This window comes from Centropristis striata, chromosome 6, assembly GCF_030273125.1.
Source record: "Centropristis striata isolate RG_2023a ecotype Rhode Island chromosome 6, C.striata_1.0, whole genome shotgun sequence".
Lineage (NCBI taxonomy): Eukaryota > Metazoa > Chordata > Actinopteri > Perciformes > Serranidae > Centropristis > Centropristis striata.
In genome coordinates this window covers 13,148,510-13,170,812 of record NC_081522.1, presented here as the reverse complement: position 1 = coordinate 13,170,812, position 22,303 = coordinate 13,148,510, and the positions used below count along the sequence as shown (strand labels likewise).

Genomic DNA, 22,303 nt, shown 5'->3' with positions numbered 1-22,303 from the left:
AGCACCTTTCAGGAATATCAATAAGAGGTGCATTGTTACTCAACAACACCTGAATGTGTAACAAATTTTGTTGAACAAGCAGGAACTGCAGGACATTAAGCAATCAAAGAATCTAACATCAAATCAGAGCTAGCACTGAACAAAACCAAACTGATCACAAACACACCACGAAAAGCACACTGTGGTATTTTTACGTTCACAATTCAACACAATGAACAGCATCAGTGAGGTAAAAAAAAAAAAGAAGAAATCAAACAGATGAATGTTTATACTCTACAATTTAATGTGCAAAATGATGGCAGTGGTTACAAAGCTTTACTCATCATTAATAATAGCATGCATCCGTGTTGAACTGACTGTAATAAGAGGTTCTGTGTTTGATTGACAGGTAATACTCGAACCTTATTACCACAAAATGAGGGACACAGGGGACATCACTGAAAATTACATATTAAGTTGAGATCTTCCAACCTTTAGACATGCAAGCTGTGAGCCTCTAGTTAACAGTGGTAACTTAACTCATTCATTCAATTCCATCCATGTGAACTGTCACTAATATCTCTTAAAATATTCTGCATAAAATATAATTAATTTTGTGCTTCTCCCCTGCTACTTATTATCACATACAGCAATTTATCTTTGACTTTAGAATAAAAAAAGCCTTATAGCTGGGACTGGATTGGCCCTAGTAAAACTGGGCTGTCTTTAAACTGTCTCTAATTGTAAAGGAAATATTTAGATCAAAATTACATTACATTTAGTAATAATATCATGGATCATAATAATCCATCTCTGTCTGATATTTATTCACAGTAACAGTTAATTCCAATCATTATTGTATTTTATAAGATTATTTAAAATCAACATTAGATGTGAAAAGGACGTGCCCTGACCTACTTAATCTGTATAATACCATCTAAGATTAAACGATTATTAAAAGCTAAAAGTTTTACTGTTTATTGCATCTGACTAACAGCAGCCACACTGCCATCTATCGTTTTAAACATGTACGTGCATACTGTATATCTCAGTTTTTAATCAGATGTAACACTGTATAAGGATTCATTTCCCTCCAATCAACCAAGAGTCAATGTATAACTGCGGTCATCCATTAATGGAGACTTTATTGTATCAGTAGCGACCTTAAAGTTTCTGTTTTTGTCACATCGTCTACCTTGTTTTGCTTATTTGTATTTCGGAATATCTTTACATTATATTTATTATGAGTATTTGTGAAAAAGAAATTGGTTTTGACTTACTTTAACGTGTTTTTGGATTCTTCATTAAAACTCCAACAGCGTAAAATGTACAGTTCCCATAGTAACAAATAGTAACGCGCTGGTCCGTCAAATAATTCGGTTCGGCTTTTGGTCCCTTTGCAAAACAGTCCGTACTGAAACAAGGACGTTTAGCTCAGCTGTTATGTGTCGCCGAAACCTGCCGGTAATTAGCTTAGTGTGATCGTGAAAGAAGTTTCAAAATTCAGATAATTTCATTGCGTTTAAATCGGCATCTTTAGATGTACCACAAAGGTCAATTTCGTTTAAAGTGAATGCAAGTAACTGACAAACGGAAGCGATACATTTGCGTGAACGTGTGCTCCGTCTTGGCACAAGGGTGCAACTCTGCAACTGGCTAACTAGAACAAGCTGTTCTTGTTTGATTTAACCATGGATGCCTTTGTGAACTTCACAAGCCAAAGTCAAGGAAGGGACCGTATATTCAGGTGAGTCTTTTTATGGTGTTTGTGATCTGTTTGTAAACGGTCAAAGTTGTATTTTATTGATAAACAACTTGAATCAATGGATACGCGTGGGAGAAATTCAACTTTGTCTCTTTTTTTTATTTCAGGGCAACTCAGTATGCATGTGCACTGTCGGTTTACTTACTTCGAAACCACTCAGAGAAAAAGGAACTTGTGGCGAAACTGAAAAGTCTGGAAACCAACATGAGCGCTGGACGAAAATGTGAGTAGCCATACCTGTAGCTGTGAAGTGAGGGAGGGGTCGCTCCGTATATGCTTGTTGTAACTTTTCAAAATTAAAGTACAGTCGTTTTTTATTTCTGTGAATGTTAATTGCTGGACGTTTCATTATTTATTAATTTACTTTTCATTGTTTCTTAATAGAAGATGGTTCATATAAGTAAGAGGACTAAGATTTGAGGACAGTGACGGTAAATCCATGAAATGTAGCCACATGGCATCAACGCTATTAGCATAAGTAATATCTTTGAATCTTCAAGTGGTTTACCAAAACTATGTTTAAAAATAAAAATCGAAGAAATTATTAAGGAGATTGCCATTCTCAGACAATAATCTAAAAAATAAAAAAAAAACACAAAAAAAAAATGAGAGAATGTAGTTTCGGTCTTCCCATAGCCTTCAGGAGACCCACATGAGGCATCTACCTGTTGATCATGGAATGTCCCACATTTGCAGAGGAGGAAATCTGAGTGAACCCCATGAGCCTCACTTAAATGTAACTTTTAATTAACATATTATAGATTTCAAATGGGCAAAAGCATTGTTATGTCTAAATTGGAAATAATGTCCACACAATACAAAAAATATTTTTGAAAGATTCTTTTCATTATATTTCATGATCAAGTGTAATGTTAAGGTAGTAGGAATGGGCTAAAATTCTATTTTTAAGTGTTCAAGGTGGGGTTTTTTAAAGATAAAAATAGTCTGTCTTCATAGTGCAACTAGGGCAAAGTACAGCACACTTCGCTTGATAATATAAGGCGTTAAAGATTAACTTTTCATGCATATTTATGCATGTAATACCTCCGGTGGTTTGATGACCCCTGGGATGCTGAGTTGGTTTCAGGAGATTCCAAACAAAATGAGGAATAGGGCAACTGTTTATAAATTACAACAATTAAGATTGACCCCAATGATAATGTACTCCATAGATTATTAGTTCAGCATGTCCTCATGGACAGTATGTTCACTTCTAAAATTAAGTACCAGAAACTTAAGTAGTGCTTACCATATATATGCGCCTGGGGTTACACTACAGAGTCCCAACCCTGTGCCCATAATATTTGTAACTGAGGAAGCACCCTGTACTGACGGAACCATTGCTGCCTTTCATTGTTCAATAAAACATACCCTCATAACTGCATTACTGTGGGGATTGCACATTAACATTTACATGAATCTCTTGATTCAATTCTTTCAGCTGCAGTGTTAAAATGCCCCTGGAAATTTACTTGAGTCCAACACGTTGTATTCAAAAAGCTTGTTTGTTGTCAAAACTAGCCTTTTAGTTTCCTTCCTACATATTCACCATCAGTTTTAAGACCGTCAGTCACAAATGCATCAATTTAAGCCTTTGCCATTATTCTGTTGTCTGCCATTGTTTATATAATAGCACTGTGGTCATCTGCATAATAATCTAAAATCAGCGTTTTTTGGCACTGCATGGCAATTACATCCCCTTGTCCCTTTTCCCTCAAAACCCCCTTCTTGCTGCTGATGTTCTCTACACACGCAGTGATATTTCGTCAACGAGATCACAATGAACTTTGAACTTTGTCTGTCCACAGGAAAGCAGCTTTAGTTGTTTGACTTTCTCAAGCTTCCTCAAGCCCAGTCTACTGTCAATATTTCAGTTACCTCATCGTTATTATAAAAACTCCTGGAACTGCCACTGTTGTTCTTCTTTACAAGAATAGAAAAAGGTAGAATAAAATGGGAGCTTGTTGAGGACAATTGTTGCTTATCTGCATTGAATATTTAATTTAAAAAGGCAAAAACCTTTATCTTCTATTTACTGCATGGCACTGGGTTCTCATGGTCATGGAAATAATGAAAAGGAAAAGTTTGAACATGTGGCAGGCAAATCAATGAAGGTTGTGACATTTTGAATAATATTGCTTATTGTATTTTCAGCCGTAAAATGTAAGACTTTGTTGCAAAGCCTTCCAACCTATTCCTGCTATACCACGGTTAACCTCTGGAAATAAGTTTGTCCTTCTGTGCTATAAAACACCAAACAGTATTCCCCATCAAATAGGCATCAACAGATTTAGTTTGCTCCTTTTTCAACGCTGACACAAGTTTTTATTTCGCTACAATAGCCTACATATTGTCTCTGAAAACATCAACATAAACCATTTTGCCAAGATGCATTGTGAACCTGACATATTGCACAATCTGAACATTTAATGACATATTTTATGCATGACTTGTGTTTATTTTTTGCAGCTGCAGCCATATGTTTATTATCTTCTTCCAGCATGTGAACAAACAGTATATGACGCATTTTTGAGGATGTACCAAAAAAAAAAGCCTTACTATTTGTTGTCCTATACAAGATGAATACTATTTGGCATCTATATGCTGTCAGTTCCTGGGCTCAGACCAGACTAATGGCTGTTTGTGAATGTGTTAAAGTCTGTAGCTTTTTGCCCACTGTGAGATGAGATGGATCCTGTGTGAACTGTGTGCTGATGTGTGGGCCTGCACCAACTGTCTTTAGAACATGGATGACTTTAAGACTGGCCTTTACAGCTCATTGATAGAATTCCTTTACAGCCTAGAGTGAAAATTTTGAACTTTTCTGCTCTGTGGCTATTTTTAATTGCTTTTCATGTTGTGGTTCCAGGATAAATGTTGACATTTGTGTTACTGAGGTATACAACATTTTGATTCAAGTAGAGGTGTCTTAATGATGTGTTTTCTTATAAGTCCACATTTTCCAACAAATGTAGATTGTTGAATTCTCAAAATATAATTCCATGAATCATGTATTTCAGTCTGGTTTTAATGTGATTGAAAATCTTTCAGAGACCGACTCGACACGAGCTCCACATGGAAATGAGGGATAGGGCGATGCCTCAGAGCAGGGTCAGGCAATAAAGACCTCACACAGCCTCTCAGGGCTGAAGGGAACCAGGCCAGTCTCTGTTCTTGCACCGCTTAATTGTCTCTTCTGTGCATCAGAGCTGCAGCCACAGGGCTCTCCTGCCTCTATGCCTAGTTTGTCTGGCTTCAGTTATAGTGGGTAAAGGAGATGTGCAGATGTCGCCATTTAAAAACAGAGCTTGTGAGAGAATGATGTCAGTAACGTGCTTTCTGAAAGAATGCAAGGAAGAACCTGAGCTCCAATAGGGGTCAACACACTCAGAGGGGCAATTTTAATAAGACGAATGACCCTGTAGTTTGGTTGAACTGTAGCTTAATTATATTCTACTCTCCATAGCGGACTTCTACTATGAAATGTTGACCTGACATTTCAGATTAATTTGATTGCTACTCTAATTTTTTTTTTTTTCTTCCTCCTTTGTCAGTGTTCAGGCTGGGAAACACAGTAAATTCCATTGAGGCTGCTAAGCGAACCATGCAACTCTCTGACCGAGTGCTGTGCCTGTGCCTTACTGCGGCCAACGTCGGCCGCGCCCTCTACTTTATCTGTGACAATGCAATCTGGGCCAGAAACGTCGGTCTTATCCGCAATATCGACAAGGAACGCTGGAGTCTAAATTCCTCTCGCTGCTACTTCCTCTCACTAGTTATGAGCCTGGCCAGGGATGTTTATGTTGTCATCCAGTTAATGGCACAGAGAGCGAGAGATGAACACTTCAGACAGAAACGAGAGCTGTATCTCAGGGAGAGTCCTGAAGTAGCCGAAGCTGTCGTTCCTCAGTTGGATGCTTTTCTCTTTCTGCTGCTGGAGAGCCTAAAAACTCATCCTGCTGTTGCCTTGGACACGCTGAAAAACATATGTGATCTCTTTATTCCTTTAGACCGGTTGGGCATATACCAGTCTAATGCAGGAGTGGTGGGATTTTGTGGATTAATATCCTCAGTAATTGGAATTGTAACCCTTGCGCAGCCCAAGTTAAGACTCAAACCATGATAACAAGGGTAGAGATAAACCCTCCTAGCTGATTAAAAAAAAAAAAAAAAGTTTATTATGGTGGACGCAGCTCAGCCTGATGCACAGCGAGATTAGATAACATGTCACGGGCACATTTTGTAATATTTATGTTAAAATAGCATTAATCTTTTACACCAAACTCAGGCAAGCAATAACTGAAATTATCACTGGTCTTGATAATTTTGCATCAGATTTTTGATTGTTTAAACTAATTACATCATGCTTTTGAGACAAACTATGACTTGACACTAATCAGGGACCAGTTAAAGTTCACAACACTGGTTTAAAAAGGAGCAAATCAAGTTTACATTGAAGCCTTGTTGGTTTTTCTAAATTTCATAAGGACATATTACTCTCACATTTCAGTGCTTGTGCACGTACATTTTAGTATCTTGAGTGCCTGCCCAACCGAAAAACTGAATCAAGACAACACTGTCAGTTTCAGGGACTACCTCAATCAGAAAATGTGTGATTCAACACGCGGGCTAATTAAAGCATGTAAACATGTTCTAGTTGAACCCCAAAAGTATGAGCCTGAAAATTAGCATAATAATATCTCCTTTGAAAGAGCCAGGGCCAAACCTGTGTGCATTCCTTCTTTCGACACCACCTACAACACCAGCAGTTTTGTAACCATTGTCTTTGTGAAATAAGGGCTTCTTACTGATGCAAGCTTTTGCATTATCTTTGCACCTTTCTCTTAAAAGATCTTAATCTGAGTGGCGTTGCTGCTTTAAGTCGACTGTCTTTCTCTGCTCTCTGTTTTGTGATAAGACGCTGCTTCAAGTTTTATCTCTATGATTCAAATGATGAATAAGCTGCTTCTCAACCAACCAAAAGTGCTTTCAGGGGGAAAAGCAGCAAGGGATCGGCCTTTTTCACAGTAGACATTTTTTTCGTTTTGTCATAGAAAAAGTACAGATATCAGTAATAATACTAACACTGGCTCTGTTTTATTCAAGAGAGACATATTGAATGATACCATGACCCTGAAATCAGTTAAGCTAAATGGTATTCAGCCATCATCAATTTCTTTACTTGCATCTGTACTTTCCTGTGCTCCAAGAAGTTAAATTGTCACGTGTGAAAAAGGCTGTTATTTATTTTTCATTCTGCCATTCAAGGCAAAGCCAGGATTGTGACTCAGAGGTTTATACTGTATGTTCGTTTAAAGAAAATGTCAAGAAATTGAGTGCAAAACACCCTTAATAATGTGATTAGAATTACATTCTTAATATATTGTAAAGAAATTGTATGCTTGTGGTTTGTGTTTTTTAATCTTTGTGACAAATGAGTGAGGATAAATTTGAAACAGAACATAATATGAAAACTTACTTCATAGCTGCTGGTGCACATAACATTTTATGATCACATGTAGTGTCATTCAGTTCAGATGAATTGATGCTTTTACTGTCACAGTTGATTGAAAGGTGAATAAAACACTAAAAATCTAAATATTGCTTCTGCTTTTTAAATACCACATATTAATGATTGGTGTGTTGATGAGAGGAAAACAGAGGTGGTTGAGTGTAAAAATGGAGTAACATTGCCCTCTTGAGGTAACACGACTCCTTGTTGAATTGAAAAGAGCTTTATTTTTCATTTATATTTAGACAACAATACACTTTTTTCTGAAAGCTTTTCTCAAGAGGATGACATTGTGATAAGGCATCCACCATCAAAAAATTGCAAAAATATATTCCATTTCCCTTTCACCATACTTTGAGTTTTGCTGTGAAAAGAATGAACAACCTATGCAAAGGTGAATCCCAGAAAAAGGACAAACACATACAAAGCAATAAATAAAGGAATTTGTTCTCCTAGGTAGATCAATTGCAGTGATTCGCAATAGGCAAAATGTTTGATTTCACATTTCCATTGAGGCATTGTTCTTCCAGTACCAACAAACCAATTAAATGCACCAGTATTCAATTTATGGAAACAGTTTGCTGGGTCGGAAATAGAAACGAAGACAAAATACCAGGTAATTCTTTCATATATACTTGTATGAAAATAGCTAACAGCAGATGCAGTTAATCTGTCCTGAAGACCTTGCATTTTCAAAAATGCCAATTTTTTATGTCTGGAAAAATCCTATTGCCAGTACACTTTATACAGTTTACAAGGCATCTGATATCAACTCAACCAAAAAAAAATAAAAATGAACAAAGCACTTTGAAAAGTGGCAACATTGTGAAGCTACAGATGTGTGAATACTGTTGCCCCATTTTTTTTTCTTCCAGAACATCAATGATGGTTTAATACAGAGTGGTAGTATTCTTTGAATGAAAAAGGCACCATCAGTAGTTAGCTCCTGCAACAGTAAAAAAACAACAACATCACAGTTAGCACTTGAGATGCCCGTTTAACTATGGGTCTGGTTTCCCCAAAACAAAATGGTACAATTATTTTCATTCATACTGATTCAACTGATATTTTGCCCATGATGCAGTTTGTTTGATTACATATGTATTGTACAATTGACCAATACTACTTTAGTGGCAATTGGGAAGCCCTTGACTTGAATTAGTTCTTTAAATTGTTATTACTTTTAAGTTCTCATGAATGGCGTTTATGTGGACATTTCTACACTGCCATTTCAAAAACACTTTAAGTACCTTTCTGTTTTCAAAGAAATTCTGTGAAACACAAATAAATTATCTTGTTTTTCTGAGCATTGATTTCCAGATCCAGTACCAGAACAAAACACACAGTTGTTTTCACTCATTTGGACCGATTAGACTTTTTCTCAAGTTGGGTAGAGCCATTGGCACATTTTCTTTCACCTCATCAAAATTCATATTAACAAGAATCATAAAAGTGTGAGAACTGATCCTAAGAAGAGATCCAAACAGCCAAAATAAAGAAAACATTACTGTAGGTGTACCGGAGCTTTAACAATCCAGCATTTTTAGCTTTGATATTTAATGCTCAAAATCTGGGCTTACAATTCTCATTTTTCCAATAGTCAGTGCTAATAAATATTCCTTTCTTGAAAACGTTCATATGTGCCAAGACGGAGCAACTGTTGCTAGTCTCAAATCCTTCAAACATACCAGAAGAAACCTTGCAAATAAAATAAAAATAAAAACATTGAAGCTGGTAAATATGTGACAAAAACCCCACTGAATATTTTCATTGAGAAATCAAGAGAAACAAAGCACATTATTTTTTGTAGGTTTCTGCAACGATTCTTTCTTTTGATACTGGTGGTTGATAGGATTGAAAAGTGAATTCCTTGAATGATTATCTGACAGAAATAGAAAATGATTAAGACGTACATAGAAAAAAACACAAGAAACAACACAGATAAGACAACAACTATCCAGTAACAACTATCCAGTAACTGAAGTTCCTTCAAACTAAAAGACATTTACAGGAAAAGTCAGAAAGATTTGAACTGTGCAGGTTAAATCGACAACATTTCAGAGCAGGGATGGCATAATCTTGGAAATGTCTGACATACATGTTAAGGCAAATATTAGTTTCATTCTCCCATTTTAAGCCATTATTAAGACAACAGTTGTGAGTACAGCTACATTGATGCAAACGTCCAAAGAACACTGAAATTTGAGCACTATTAACTACGTCAGGCTACAGCTAATTATTAGGTGAAATAAAACTACGGTTTGTGGATATTCAGATGTACCTGCCTTGAGAGAAATAACTCAAAGTCCAAAATTACTCTGCTGGCGGCCTCTAGAGGTCCGCCTGCTCTTTACACCCAACTGAGACAAAGTGGTGTGAACTTAGTGACCGACCCACAGTGCCATCCTCTTTACACGGTCTGATTTGTTAAAGGCATCTCTATTGCGATTTATCTCAAGACTCCAACCAAAGCAAAATCAAAGGAAATCAAAAATGTGTGGAAAACCTTGAAGATAAAATACCCTGTAAGCTTTTAAATCTGCATGTAGAGTGAAAAGTTATGTTTTATCAAGCTTGTGAGTTCATCTACAGCGTAAGTAAAGCACAATTTCTGTGTGTCAGCTAACAAACCTGTAACCAGAAGACTTGAGAGAGTTGATAATGAAAAGGCAGTTTGTGGTAGGCTACATGAGGGTGAAGTTGATGCCAAATGTGGACAAGCATTGTCCTGAAACCAGCATTCAGGTACTGGGAGGAGTGGTTTTGTGGCATTCCAACATTTCTTAGAAATGACACAGGACGTTGTCAGAAAGCTACATGGTAAATCCTTGTTTAAATTATGCTGAAAGCCCAAAGAACTTTGCATATGATGCTTTAAAATGCATTTTAGTGATACATTGAGATACACCTTTGTCGGGTCAGAAATATAGGCTTTGTATGGGTGATAAAATTTAGTTTGCATGTGGTCTGAAAGGAGATACATTGTTAATGTGTGACCTTATTATTGTCATTATGTGATCCTATTGTAATTAATGAATAATTGACGTGATTGAATGTGTTGATGTTCTACCAGCAAATGAACAGATTCTTTTATGTGTTAAATATAAAGACTTTAGTAGCATTTGTTTCCCCCTAAGATTGATTGTACCATCAATTTAATACTTCTTTTTTTTTTCTTCAATAAATCAGCGTTTTTCTTTTTTCCCCCGTTTTGAAAAAAGATATAATAAAAATGCAATTATGCAGGAAGGATCACATCTGCTTTGCATTTCAGAAAAATGGATTTGGCTTTCACTGCGTCATCAGACCTTTTTACAGCAGAACAGAATCCAGCCATTACAGCGATAATCATAGTTGAGAAACATAATGTTAAAGGGCAAGATTTGATCACGAGTCGGTGGTCTTAGCCCACTTTTGAAAAAGAACCTCGCTCCTCGATTCCATTAACACTCGGAGGAGTAAAGTGAATAGTGTCTGTGCGACTCCCGGACCCAGCTGGGCAGTCTTTGGGTCAATTAGGAGTCTTTTGGTCCAGTCATATTCCACCCTTCTGAGGGTAGAGGCCGTTTACTATGAGAGTCCCTGTGCTCGGTCGTAATCTGTGATCAGGCCTTTGATATGCGACAGTTTCTGATGGAGGTACTCGCATCGCTTCTTTTCTTCCCGATACCCAGGAAACTTCTGAAAAGAAAAAAACGGGGGTATGAGTGAGCTTTTAGTGGTGCCTATCAATCATCCAATATAGTGGGTTTCGTGCAAGAACAGTTTTGTATTTTCAGAAGCATAATAATAGTTCCCACATTGCTCTATAAGGCAATTTTTCCCCCGATTTGTAGGCACTAGGCAGAAATGCAGAAAAATGTTTGTATATATTTTTTCAGATAAAACGGAGATCTGGAACAGCTCACAGGTCATCATTGCGATCTGTAATCTTGCCACTACTGTTTATTTCTGTTGTGCATTACATGAAATGAGATAAAAACATAGCCAATTCTTACTTTCTTATACTTCCGGTACTTTTGTAGTATTTGGTCCTCCATCAGCTGAAAAGACAAAATAAAAAGTGTCAGAGAGCCATGTATGTGATCAGTAGATTGTTTAGTGTTTTATTAGAAACAGAGCAGTTAAAGGCTCCTGCTTCAGACAGTACCTTGTACTCTTGTGTTCCTGGGGAGAGAGTGTTGATCTTTGAGCCCAACTGAACAAACATCTCTGTGATAGCCCCAATCCGGTCATGAAGACCTCTGTATTCATCATACTCGGCACAGAAGTCGTCCTTATACTCTTGGCGCTGCTCCAGTGCTGTAATGGTGCTGTATTTTCTACGAAAAAAACAGAAGAAGAAAACATAAACAAGATGCCATTTAAAAGCAGAAGTCATCTTTAAAGTTGTTTCCAATTCCTTCCAGTAGATGGCACTGCAGAATGGTGAAATGAGAGGCCTGACACGTCACAGATTTAACAGCATGATGTGTTGACCAGATGTATAAATGTAAGACATAAGATCATGTGTTTGCCTCACTGAAGCTTTGTGACAGCTCACTTAGACATGTGTTTCACTTCCCTCTGTTTATGTGAATGTTTTCAAGCTGATCCTAACCCTTCTGGGACAAGTTGGCTTCATTTTTCTCAACAATAGTTGGTTAGACTCTGAAACCTAAACCTCTCAGTGACACATAATATTAACAAGGACTTATGAGGGCCGACTGATGTTGTGAAAATTATTTGCATTTCTTTCCTGATTCATAAATCCCTTCTGAATCTTGGTTTATTACATGAAGCACAGCAACGGGCAGAGTGTGTGTTTGAATCTTACATTAAATAGTCAGGCAATTGCTCTGTTGACGTTCGATTGACAGGTGTTTTCTCTTCCTCTGTGTCTGGAGATAGGAAAAACACACACACACACAGACACACACACATTGAAAAAAAGGTTAAAGCAATCAGCCAATGCAAATGCGATAATGCGACCATCATATCAAGGCTTATGGAATCATTTATCGCTCTCTCCGATAAGAGATCTGATCCAAGGCAAGCAGTGACGTCTGCAGCCACAGAGTAGGAGGCAATGCTGCCTGCTGACTCGTTCGACCGTAGGTCACCCAGCTGTTTCACAGTCAATCATCAACAGACTGGAGAACAGAGTGAGGACTGCAGGGTGGAGAAAGTGCTACAGTCCTAACAACACTCACAACTCGCTCAAATAAAAATATATGAATTACTTCTTGTGGGCTTCCAGCAGCAACTATAACTCAACCTTGAGGGGTTTTTTCCTTTCTGCTAAATGAAAACTGATATTGTCCCAAATAAATAATATAAACCAGACTCATGGCAGCACAATAGGATACATGAAGTGTGACAAAACCTTATAGAGAAGACAGTTTTATGATTTTATAGTCATTTACCTTTGAGATTTTCTTGGTTCTGCTTCAGGTCTGGACTCGTCTCTATCCAGTCTGGTTTTAAGCGCTCTCGTTCTTTGTCTTTGTGCTTTTTGGACCTCTTCTTTTTATGCTGGCCGTTGGTGAACAGTTGCTCAGTGCAAATGGCTGTGTTAGTGTGTGGGGGCTTCGGGCTGGGTGCAATAGGAGCTGGCTCTGTCCTCTCCAGTTTGGGAATAGCAGATGACCCGCTGAGTTTGTGCGGCGAGTACAGACCATTTGGGCTCCCCTGGAGATGATTGTTGGTTTTGTCAAACTCCAGTTTAATCTGTACCCTAGAGTTTCCATGACTGGAGGAGCTACGAGCCCCATTGGCCCCGTATTCTCCGTGAGATGGCGACTGCAGAGGCAAACACTGGTCTAATAGTCTTTGTTTTTTGGGGGTCTGACAGTTTGATGGGTCCGAGGGCAATGGGCGTTTCTAGAGAGGGAAAATAACATAATGATTGATACAGTTCTACATTGTTGTGGTATTGATCTACTCATCTCACTCTCTAAATATTCATTTATTTCCAGTAAGGGCTATATTTAATCTGAAGCTGCTAAATATAACTACATGAAGACATATCAGTTTGTCATATTTCTAGTAATATGCATCTGAAAAAAAGGAAATCCCTTATTTATTGTCAGCCGTATAAGAAAGAAGAAGTAGCAGAATGGAATTCAATCAAGGTGAGTAATTACCACGGAGAGATTCTTGGCAGGACTGAGATGTGAAGGAGAGTCCCCAGGAGTTTTGTGGAATGAATGGTTGGACTGGGGACTCTTCAACTGGCTACTGTGGAGTGGCTGAAGTTTCCTAAAAAAGATTGAGAACACAGCACCTTCAGTTGGACAGTAACTGCAAGGTAAATGGCCTTTAAAGATAAACAGGAAGAGGCAGTATGTAGGTCATAAAGTTTGCTTTGACGGATTTATGAGTAAATGGATGAACAATTATCATTTATTAGGACATGATTTCCAGAGAAAAGACAGCAATAGAAGCTTTTCACAAAAAAGGAATAATTATTGATGTTAAAAAATCTGTCACTAAAATTGTATCAAAGATTTTTGCAAATGTATGTGATATGTTTTCTGTCCCTGGTAATGCAAGCCACAGGAGGCAACCACAAAGACTAAACACAGTCCAGCGTGCAGAACAATAGCAGCAGATTTAACCTCTGTAGGACCAAACCCTCTTCTCCGGTAATCTGCTTCCTACAGCTCCTTCCTCAAACAGACGCTACAACAAGTCACACCCCCAAGAGGATTCATGCAACCTTTTTTAATCATATAGTCAGTCTAAGTGAAGTTAGGAACAATCAAACATTAACACCAATGAAATGACAGAAGTAAGACAGCAATAAGAAGAATCAGTTTTTATCAAACTTGGCAAACAATTACATGACTACAATTCTAAGCTTTTTACGCTTAGCAGGGGAGGTGAACAGAGGGGGTTGTGCAATCAGCCAACAGGACTTGAGCTTTTTCCAAAAGGCTCATGGAGCACATGGCCTACATGTTTACTGGCAGGCAGAGGAAACGTACAAGGGGAGAAAGCTCACACTGAAAACCTCAGCCTTGCTGCTCTGAAACTTCCATGCTAATGCCATTTGGCAACACGGTGCAGTGAATATTTTCCTCAGCTTTGATGTGTCCATTAAGAGACTCATCAGTGCAGAGAAGTAATCATTTAGAAGCTCCCCTTTCAGCATGATCACAGCAGACTTCTACATTAATTCAGTGGCCTTTCTGTATTAACGCCAGCACTGTCAAAGCGCATCCATCCCTGAGCCCTTAGTCTTTTGCCCAAACAGGTCTCTAAAAGTCTAATATAACTTTAGAGCAATAGTTTCAAAATTTGGGAAACATACTGACGTGCTTTCTTGCAGAGTTAGATGAAAGGATGCATGCCACTTTCTTGCGCGCGGTAAATATAGAGCTACAGCCAGCAGGTGATTAGCTTAGCTTAGCTTAGCATAGCACAAAGACTAGAAACAGCTAGACTGGCTCTGTCCAAAGGTACAACATCTCCAACCAGCACCTCTAATGTGTTTGTATAGATTAAACAAACAAAATAGAATGTTTATTACTGGGCTTTAGATGTGGTGAAAGGCTAATTTTGTTACTGCCATGCAGAGTCGGTCTGTTTCCCAGTTACTTGTCTTTATGCTAGGCTAAGCTAACTCCCTACTGGCAGTACCTTTATATTTAGCATATACATGATCAATCTCCCTTTCTAAATGTAGTGCATTTCCCAAAATGTTAAACTATTGCATTTTGAACATTTACAATTCTCTTAAAGGAAGAAAACACAAATGATCTCTGTGCAGCAAAAAAGGACTGCCGAAATGCCCAGGGCAAGTGGGTAGCGGTGGGTGAAGACAAGGTTTAAGAGCTCTAGCGCAAGCCAACATTTCAACTATTCTTGAAACAGAACTTAAGTGGATGGTGTTGGAGGATGTGAGTAAAAGCCCAACTATTCATTGTTCTTTTTGTGAAGTGAAGTTAAATAATGAATAAACATGACATTTAAATCTAGTATTTGTAAATAAACCACCTGTGTAGGGGCATGTAAAAACGCACTTCGGTCAAGTAGATGTCTGAGCCACTTGCCCAACCCAGCAGGTGAAAAAAACAATTAACATTGAACCATGTTGTGTATTATGGCTAACTCACCTGATCAGAAGCCTATGGATGAGTTGCTTCTCCTCCTCTAGATAACCAGGCCAGTCTTTCTGGACATGTCTGTACTGCTCATCCTTCAGAGAGTAGCTGTGGTCTTTGGGGTTCTGTTTACCAACCTAAAAAAAGACGGTTCCCAATGTAAATACATCAACAGAAAGAGGACAACAGCAAAAGCTCTGTCTAGCTCTGGTCATAAAAGCACTGTTGCCATAACTCCACCTTATATCTAAATAAAAGACATGTTTGCACCTCAGCGGGTCTGTATTGTTTCCTTGGAAAACAGTTTAACCCTGCCCTTATACAACCTAATCCTGCTTATACAAATCTAGACAAACCAACCACTTTCAATTCTGAAAGTAGTCAGATCGCAGCTGGAGACACCCCACCCCTCTCCTGTCAAAACACAATCTTCTCCTCCAAAGATAATTAAAGCACAGCCCTAATTACAGCACAGTCTCCACTTGATGATTGCAGCGGGACACTCAAACATTGTGAACACAGGAAATGTGCCTGAAATAAACTTACTGACATCACCTTTTTATCATACAGTGTACAGTTGGTAGTCTGTTCATTAGTTTCATTAGCAAAATAGCAAATTAGAATTTAATTTGTTTGTAGTTTCTAAATTTGACCTGCTATCAACTCACACTAAAAGCAGCTAAATAAATATTCATCACACTCAACATTTAGTATTTTCTTTTATAGTACATCATTACTCAAATGTGTTTACATAGCAATGTGCCAGATGTCTCACCTCATCCAGTACTGAGGTCAGGTCAGCCTTGTCCTTTAGACTGGCCCGCTCCCTCTCCAACCACAGTAGCAGCTCAGGTTTCCTGTATGGCTTTAAGGCCAGGAGATGAATGATGCGATCCCTCAAGGGCCGGTGTGCCACAGGGCTGGGAACCAGGCTCCTCTTGTTGCTTGGGGAGTGCTTGCTGCTGCTATCTGAGCCTGATACCAGACCCTGCTTCCTCTGGACCTTCACGCACTTACCTAAGATCAAAACAAAGGGACACACAGCAGAGTTTCAACACAGGATTTGCGGAAGATAAAGACAGGGTTTTGAATCAAAAAGTTATCAGCAGTAATCTAAAGCCATTTCTAAAAGGCCCTACTGCTGCTGACACAAAACTAAATAAAGAGATTACAACTGATCTGATAACAGGATTCACATAGGTTGACAGGATCCTGTAATAGCACAGCCAACATATCATTCCTAATCCGGTTCTCAGGCCAGTTATACAAATCGCACCCTGAGAGGCCTGCGTATGATACATTTTATCTTCATTATATCTCTCTGTTGTCACGCAACCTACTTTATGCACACTCAACAGATACAGTAGCAGTGCAACACTTTTATCCCAATGTCAGAGGGCTATTTACATACAAACATAATACTCTGAACATAGTCCTGTGCTCATGCACTTTTCTGTGTCGGTGTGCAGAGGTACTGTTGTTGCAAGTGGAAAACAGTGAAAGGGGTTGACAGTAGGGTTAGCCTACTGCTGAGTAAACAGAAGAGCATGGAAACTAAAGCAACTAACACAGAGAGGCCCTTTCTTCCTGTTGCAGTACTAATTCAGTTGGACCCAGGCAGGCAGTGCTTATAGATATCTGCAGACCGTAATCTCATTACAACCTTAAGCCATACTTTGGAGGTTGCTATAGGTCGAAGACTGACCGCACATTCATAGACAGCATGTTAGAAGAATCTAGATCTCCTTGTAGGAATCAAACAAAGTCACTTTAAATTGACTTTGCAACAGCAGTCTTGCAGGAGCTTGTTTCAACATCTTCCTTGAACCCAGTCGTGAAGATTTCAGGCAAATGTCCTTCCTGCACTGAAACAACCTGCACTGCCACATTTTAAAACAAGACGCAACGAGAACTATTGTTTTACTTTGACATATTAAAAGGCCTTGAGGGACATTTTAGGACTCTCGAGGCAGCTTTTATTGCCATGAAGACAGCTATGTCTCACTTAAGGTAACTATCCTGCTTTCCAGAGTTGTGGGCGCATTTATGAACAATGATCAAACACTAAAAATACTTGGCAACAGTGTATAGATACTTTAGAGGGAGGATATTAATGCTTAAGCAGTATGAATGGATGAAACCCCTTTTTTTAACCTTTTCCAACACCTGGTGTGTGCACATTACAGCTGCCTATTTGTCAGTGCTTTTTTCCCTGAATGCAGCTGAAATTTAAATCATACATATTATCTAAATTGTGGACATTTTTCTACCCTGCAACCTGTAATTGAGCTGGTATATGGACATTTTTTCTGATGAGTGTAGCATTACTGTGCCATAAAAAGACAGTCAGTCGCCACAAAACAACTGTGTGCTCTCCACTGCATATGGCGCATACTGTGATCCATAACCCATGAATTTCTCTCTCTCTGGTGTCCACGAGAAGGGAAGGACAGTTATGTGCTTGAAAAAAACATGCTCAAGTAGAATGGGATATCCTGTAACTGCATGTGTCTAACCAGGATCTGTCATGCCTTTTCCAACATTTAATACAAGCATGCATATGGCAGGTTTAAGCTATTTTGTTAAATCCTCTGAGAGACTATTTCTGCAGCAAAGTATGGCATGTAATGTGTAGGAATCCGTTCCAACAGCTGGCTTCTACAGCAATTACCCTAAACACGATGTTGGTCTATATAGCCTGTTTCCATTCATAAAACATAATCTCCACAAGCATTGAAATTCACACGCGATGTCTAAATGTCATCAAGCCTCATGGCCGGATCATTTATAAAGTTACAGCATGGTCAATTTAATCGACAATGACTTTTAAACTGCAACTTTGGCGAGGAGACAGCAGTGGATAAAGAAAATAAATTGCAAGTAGTAGATCCTGCATGTTAGGCTCAGATCATTACAGGTATAGCGTGGCCTCTTCCTTAGATGATAGTTATAAGTATTTAATCAAATTAAAATGAATTAAATTCCAGTCAGTGTAATTACATTTTAGGCAAAACTTCATCAGCATGAGACTTGTTAGCGCATACTTCTGGCAAACTCAATCACATTAATGGTGCTGGCAGGCAAGCTGGCACAGCGCCTGAGCAATCTGGTCAAAATGAAAGGAAAATTACAAGACAGAGAGGCATCCCTCTCGCATGAATAATTGCAACGCAGCACTTTGATCAATTATGTGATAAGTTCCACACCATATGGCAATTATCAGTAGGATGAGATTGTGAGAAGCAATGGTTTAGAAGCTTTCTGGGAACATAAAAAGTCAGGTTATCCGTCCCTGATCCCTACGTGCTTGAAGGCTGTTATGTAAAAAAGAAGCTGGAAGATACACCAGAAAGAAGATACAGTTATTTGGGAAAAGCTTACTTGGCCCCGGTTTGATCTCAATTGCTGAGCGGCTCCAGATGTCCTTCTCCACCTGAGACATGCGCTCCCGGGTCGTCTGATAGGAGTCGTCTGTGGCACAAACTGTGATCTTGTCCTGAATGCTTCCCTGGCCCTCCAGGTGATCCCTGCCCTCCCTGTGTGGAGGAGAAAGCAGAGAGAGGAGACTTCAGAGAGTTCAAGCTTACAAATTCTCTGGCTCGGCTCAATTAAATGGCCATTTGTCAAACACAAGCATGAGAGATTCTTGCTGTCATGCAGTAATTTGTGATGTTGTCTGACACACACATAACTGGTTCCGTGACTTGTGCCTGCATGCAAATTCTAGTCCTGTATTATAAATCAGTTATAAATGCTAAAATACCTCAGTAATAATTTAACCTTTGACACCCCGTGGCCACAAACACTTCTCTGTTCTCAATTATTACTGGTCACACCTTTGAGGTCAGTTGTGGCATGACGACCTTTGGGAGTTATTGTAGTCTTGTTTGAATGTAGCCTGACAGTACTGTCTGTTGTTGTAGTACTGAAGAGAGAACCCACTGTTCGGTAAAGCCCTGCGGTCTCAGTCTGACACCAAATTTACTACAAATTCCATTTGTGGTCGACTGTGGAAAGAGTTATGTGTGCTGCTTACCCTGAGACATACTGGTGAATGCAGTCAAAGCTGGACTGAGGCTTGTCTTTGCTGTCACTGGAAAGGTAGAACGAGAAGACTCTGAATCCATCCGGAGATTCGGGGGTTGGTGCTGGGATCTTTACATACTGTGAAGACACAGTAAGAAAGAAAAAACAATTAGTATGAAATTGTAACTAAAAATGAAAAAAAAAAAGCTATTTGTGTTTACAAAAACAGGGTTTTTTACAGACCTTTAAGACTTGTATTGAAGCAGTTTTTAAGCACTTTTATGGTACCATGATAAAATATTTCCAGACTTTATTGTTACTATCAATGCAATCGTGAAAAATAAAGTTAGAATTCCTTTCTACCCGCAGCAAACAATGTACATTGCTCATGTTACCTTTAAATCTAAGTTTTGATGATTATTTGCTTGCTAATTACCAGAGCAGACAATCAATAGAGGACTAGCTAAGAATGACTAGTAAACACAAGAACTACCATTTTTCTAACAAATTTAAGGATGGGATTGTTTCATTTTGAATATATTTAATATTTCATTGAAAATTAAGCATATTACCAACCGTCAACTGTTAGAATAAGGCATTTTCCAAACATCCCCTGAGCCATGCCGTAGCTGATTTTGCTTTCACAGTTTTACAGCGGTCTTTAAGATACTCTCCCATGCTTCGGTTTACTGTATCTGCTATAGTATTGCTAGTATGAGTGGTGTGTTATTTAATAAGCATGTTTTATTTCTTCCAGGTAGCCTGATCTGATTCAATGTAATCTCAAAGTGGAAAAGAAAACATGGATAAAGAAAATCAACAAAGCTGTTTTTTCTTATTGAAACCGTTTAGTCAGCTTGCCTGTTTTTTTTGTTTTCTTTTTCATGAATTAAATGTGACCTAAATATTCTCCCTCTTGGGCCAATCACAGAGGTGACATTGTACCTCCCAGGTCAGGGATGATGACCTGTAGCCAGTCAGGGGAGGAGCCTGTCTGAAAGGCAAACCATAACAATAGTATAGCGGACAGCTTTTTTCACTAGGGCGATAACCTCCTGTGTCGCAGACTGTCCACGGCCCTCTAGCAACAAACAAGCCAGCAGGGTGAAGTCTATCTCTGTCAGAAACCTGTTACATAAAATGACCCAAAAACCTACTTCCACTAAAAGTCATTAACCAACAGGTAATACGTCCTTTAAAACACATTTGCGGCGCCTCTCTTGCACACCGCCTGCAGCTGTGTTTCAGCCTGAAAATGGGCAGTTTAGTACTTTTGTTGATAGTGTCCTAGATTCAACAGAAGCACGATGATTGATCATCCATCCTTTATAAGCATGAATACGTGGCTACTGATGAGTAGCACTTAGTGTGAGATGACTGCAGAAGCTCAGATTTTTCCCCTCTTTTGCTTCTTTTTTTGAAGCAGACCTCGTGGTACCACCTCAGGCCAAAGCACACAGGCTCTTTTTTTAACTGCAGGTCTCAAGAAAAACAAAAGTCTGTCAGATAGACTTGAAGCTGCCTCTTTAGTTATCAGTTGTAAGTGATTGATTATAAGCTGACTGGCTGAGAGCACAGTGTCCCTGGCTGATGTGGCAGGCAGGACTATAGCTGTCACAAATGCCCAGTCATGCAGCAAAGCCATAAGCAGTTTTTTTGCAGCACGGAGCCAATGAGCGGCTCCTCTCCTCGACACCCCTCCTCCTCTTCTAAAACCCAACGCATGCCATTCACCCCACCCCCATCAGCCTCCAGCTTTCCTTCATGTGCACAAGCCCACCCATGTCAACACAAAACGCAAAGCAGCCCACAAGGCCATGAACACTTGAGACACACAGCTGACCATTAATTCTGACCTATTTATGTCTTGCCGTTCACATGAAATGGTGCAGCGGAGTCCTGCATATGTCTGCTTTGCATTTCACGCTAATTAAGGACGATCAACCAAAAAAGCATCAAAGTGAGCAGGGACAAGAGGCGAGCTCTGTCCTCAGGACCCATTACTTTAGGAGAGTAAAGTAGAAGGAGCCTTGACCAAAATTAGAAGCAACAAGTCCTAAAACGGGGTTATTGACGTAGAGAAAGGCAAGCAGAAGAATTGCATTTGAATTAGTTTTAAAATGAGAGTCCTGCTGAACAAAAGGTAGCTTGTGATGAGATGAGAGCGCACATTTACACATTTAGCATCGCAATAGTGCCACCATGTCCCCTCTTTCAATCGATGGCAACAGTATGAGCCCCCCTCCAGCCATGCATTAGATTTGCCTGTCACCCCCATCCATGCCACCGTGCACACTTCACATTCTAATTCTAATCAATGTCACTCAGGTCAGACTGTTCAGAGGTTGCCCCCGTTTTATTCACGGCTTCCTTCTCAAGCTACATAACCATATGTCATTTAACCCATTAGTTCCCAGTTTCTGACTCCTAAAGGAGAGTCTGTCTGTCCAACATCAGCTTCACACATATGAAACCAAGAAAACACGAGGCTCTGAACTTGAAACTTAAGGAGTAGTTGCAGTGAGTTAGTTGAAAGGATTGATAAGACAACGACTTTTGGAGCTCTGTGTCTTACTTAATGAAGAAGTTAAGACATTTTGGGGAACTAAGCTTTAATAATAAATATGAAGCTGTACAGCCAGCAGCTAGTTAGCTTAGCTTTTACACAAAGATTGAAAGCATGGAAACAGCTAACCTAGTACTGTGTGAGGTAGGCCTGTGTAGGCAAGAATCTGGTGAAACAATACTTACTATGATACGGAAGTAATGATTAAATATTGATATGTGTATATATGCAAGCAAGGTGATATATTGAACATTTTTTTGTAAAAAGTTTACTTTTTTATGCAATCTGAACAGTGCATCTGCATTAGCCTTAGTTTGTAACATCAATCATCGTAGCAATACTTTCGATCTACGAATTTTTGCACGTCA

The 22,303-nt window shown here is 39.0% G+C and overlaps 2 protein-coding genes across 2 annotated transcripts in view; one reads left to right on the top strand and one right to left on the bottom strand.

The window, feature by feature from the left end:
- Positions 1-1,406: 1,406 nt before the first annotated feature.
- Positions 1,407-7,343, top strand: pex11a (peroxisomal biogenesis factor 11 alpha). The gene is made up of 3 exons (XM_059334740.1): positions 1,407-1,726; positions 1,852-1,967; positions 5,299-7,343. Exons 1-3 carry the CDS (start codon positions 1,671-1,673, stop codon positions 5,865-5,867), a joined length of 741 nt encoding a protein of 246 aa, XP_059190723.1. The 5' UTR covers positions 1,407-1,670; the 3' UTR covers positions 5,868-7,343.
- A 133-nt stretch (positions 7,344-7,476) lies between these two features.
- The window catches only part of LOC131972924 (RNA polymerase II elongation factor ELL), a 28,547-nt gene continuing 13,720 nt past the window's right edge, over positions 7,477-22,303 (bottom strand). The window contains exons 3-12 of the mRNA XM_059334737.1: positions 19,380-19,507; positions 18,725-18,879; positions 16,119-16,360; positions 15,356-15,480; positions 13,382-13,496; positions 12,662-13,118; positions 12,073-12,136; positions 11,407-11,578; positions 11,255-11,299; positions 7,477-10,937 (exon numbers count right to left, since the gene is read on the bottom strand). Of these exons, the coding sequence (XP_059190720.1) occupies positions 10,827-10,937; positions 11,255-11,299; positions 11,407-11,578; positions 12,073-12,136; positions 12,662-13,118; positions 13,382-13,496; positions 15,356-15,480; positions 16,119-16,360; positions 18,725-18,879; positions 19,380-19,507 (1,614 nt within the window). The 3' untranslated portion in view covers positions 7,477-10,826. The remainder of the gene's footprint in view (positions 10,938-11,254; positions 11,300-11,406; positions 11,579-12,072; positions 12,137-12,661; positions 13,119-13,381; positions 13,497-15,355; positions 15,481-16,118; positions 16,361-18,724; positions 18,880-19,379; positions 19,508-22,303) is intronic.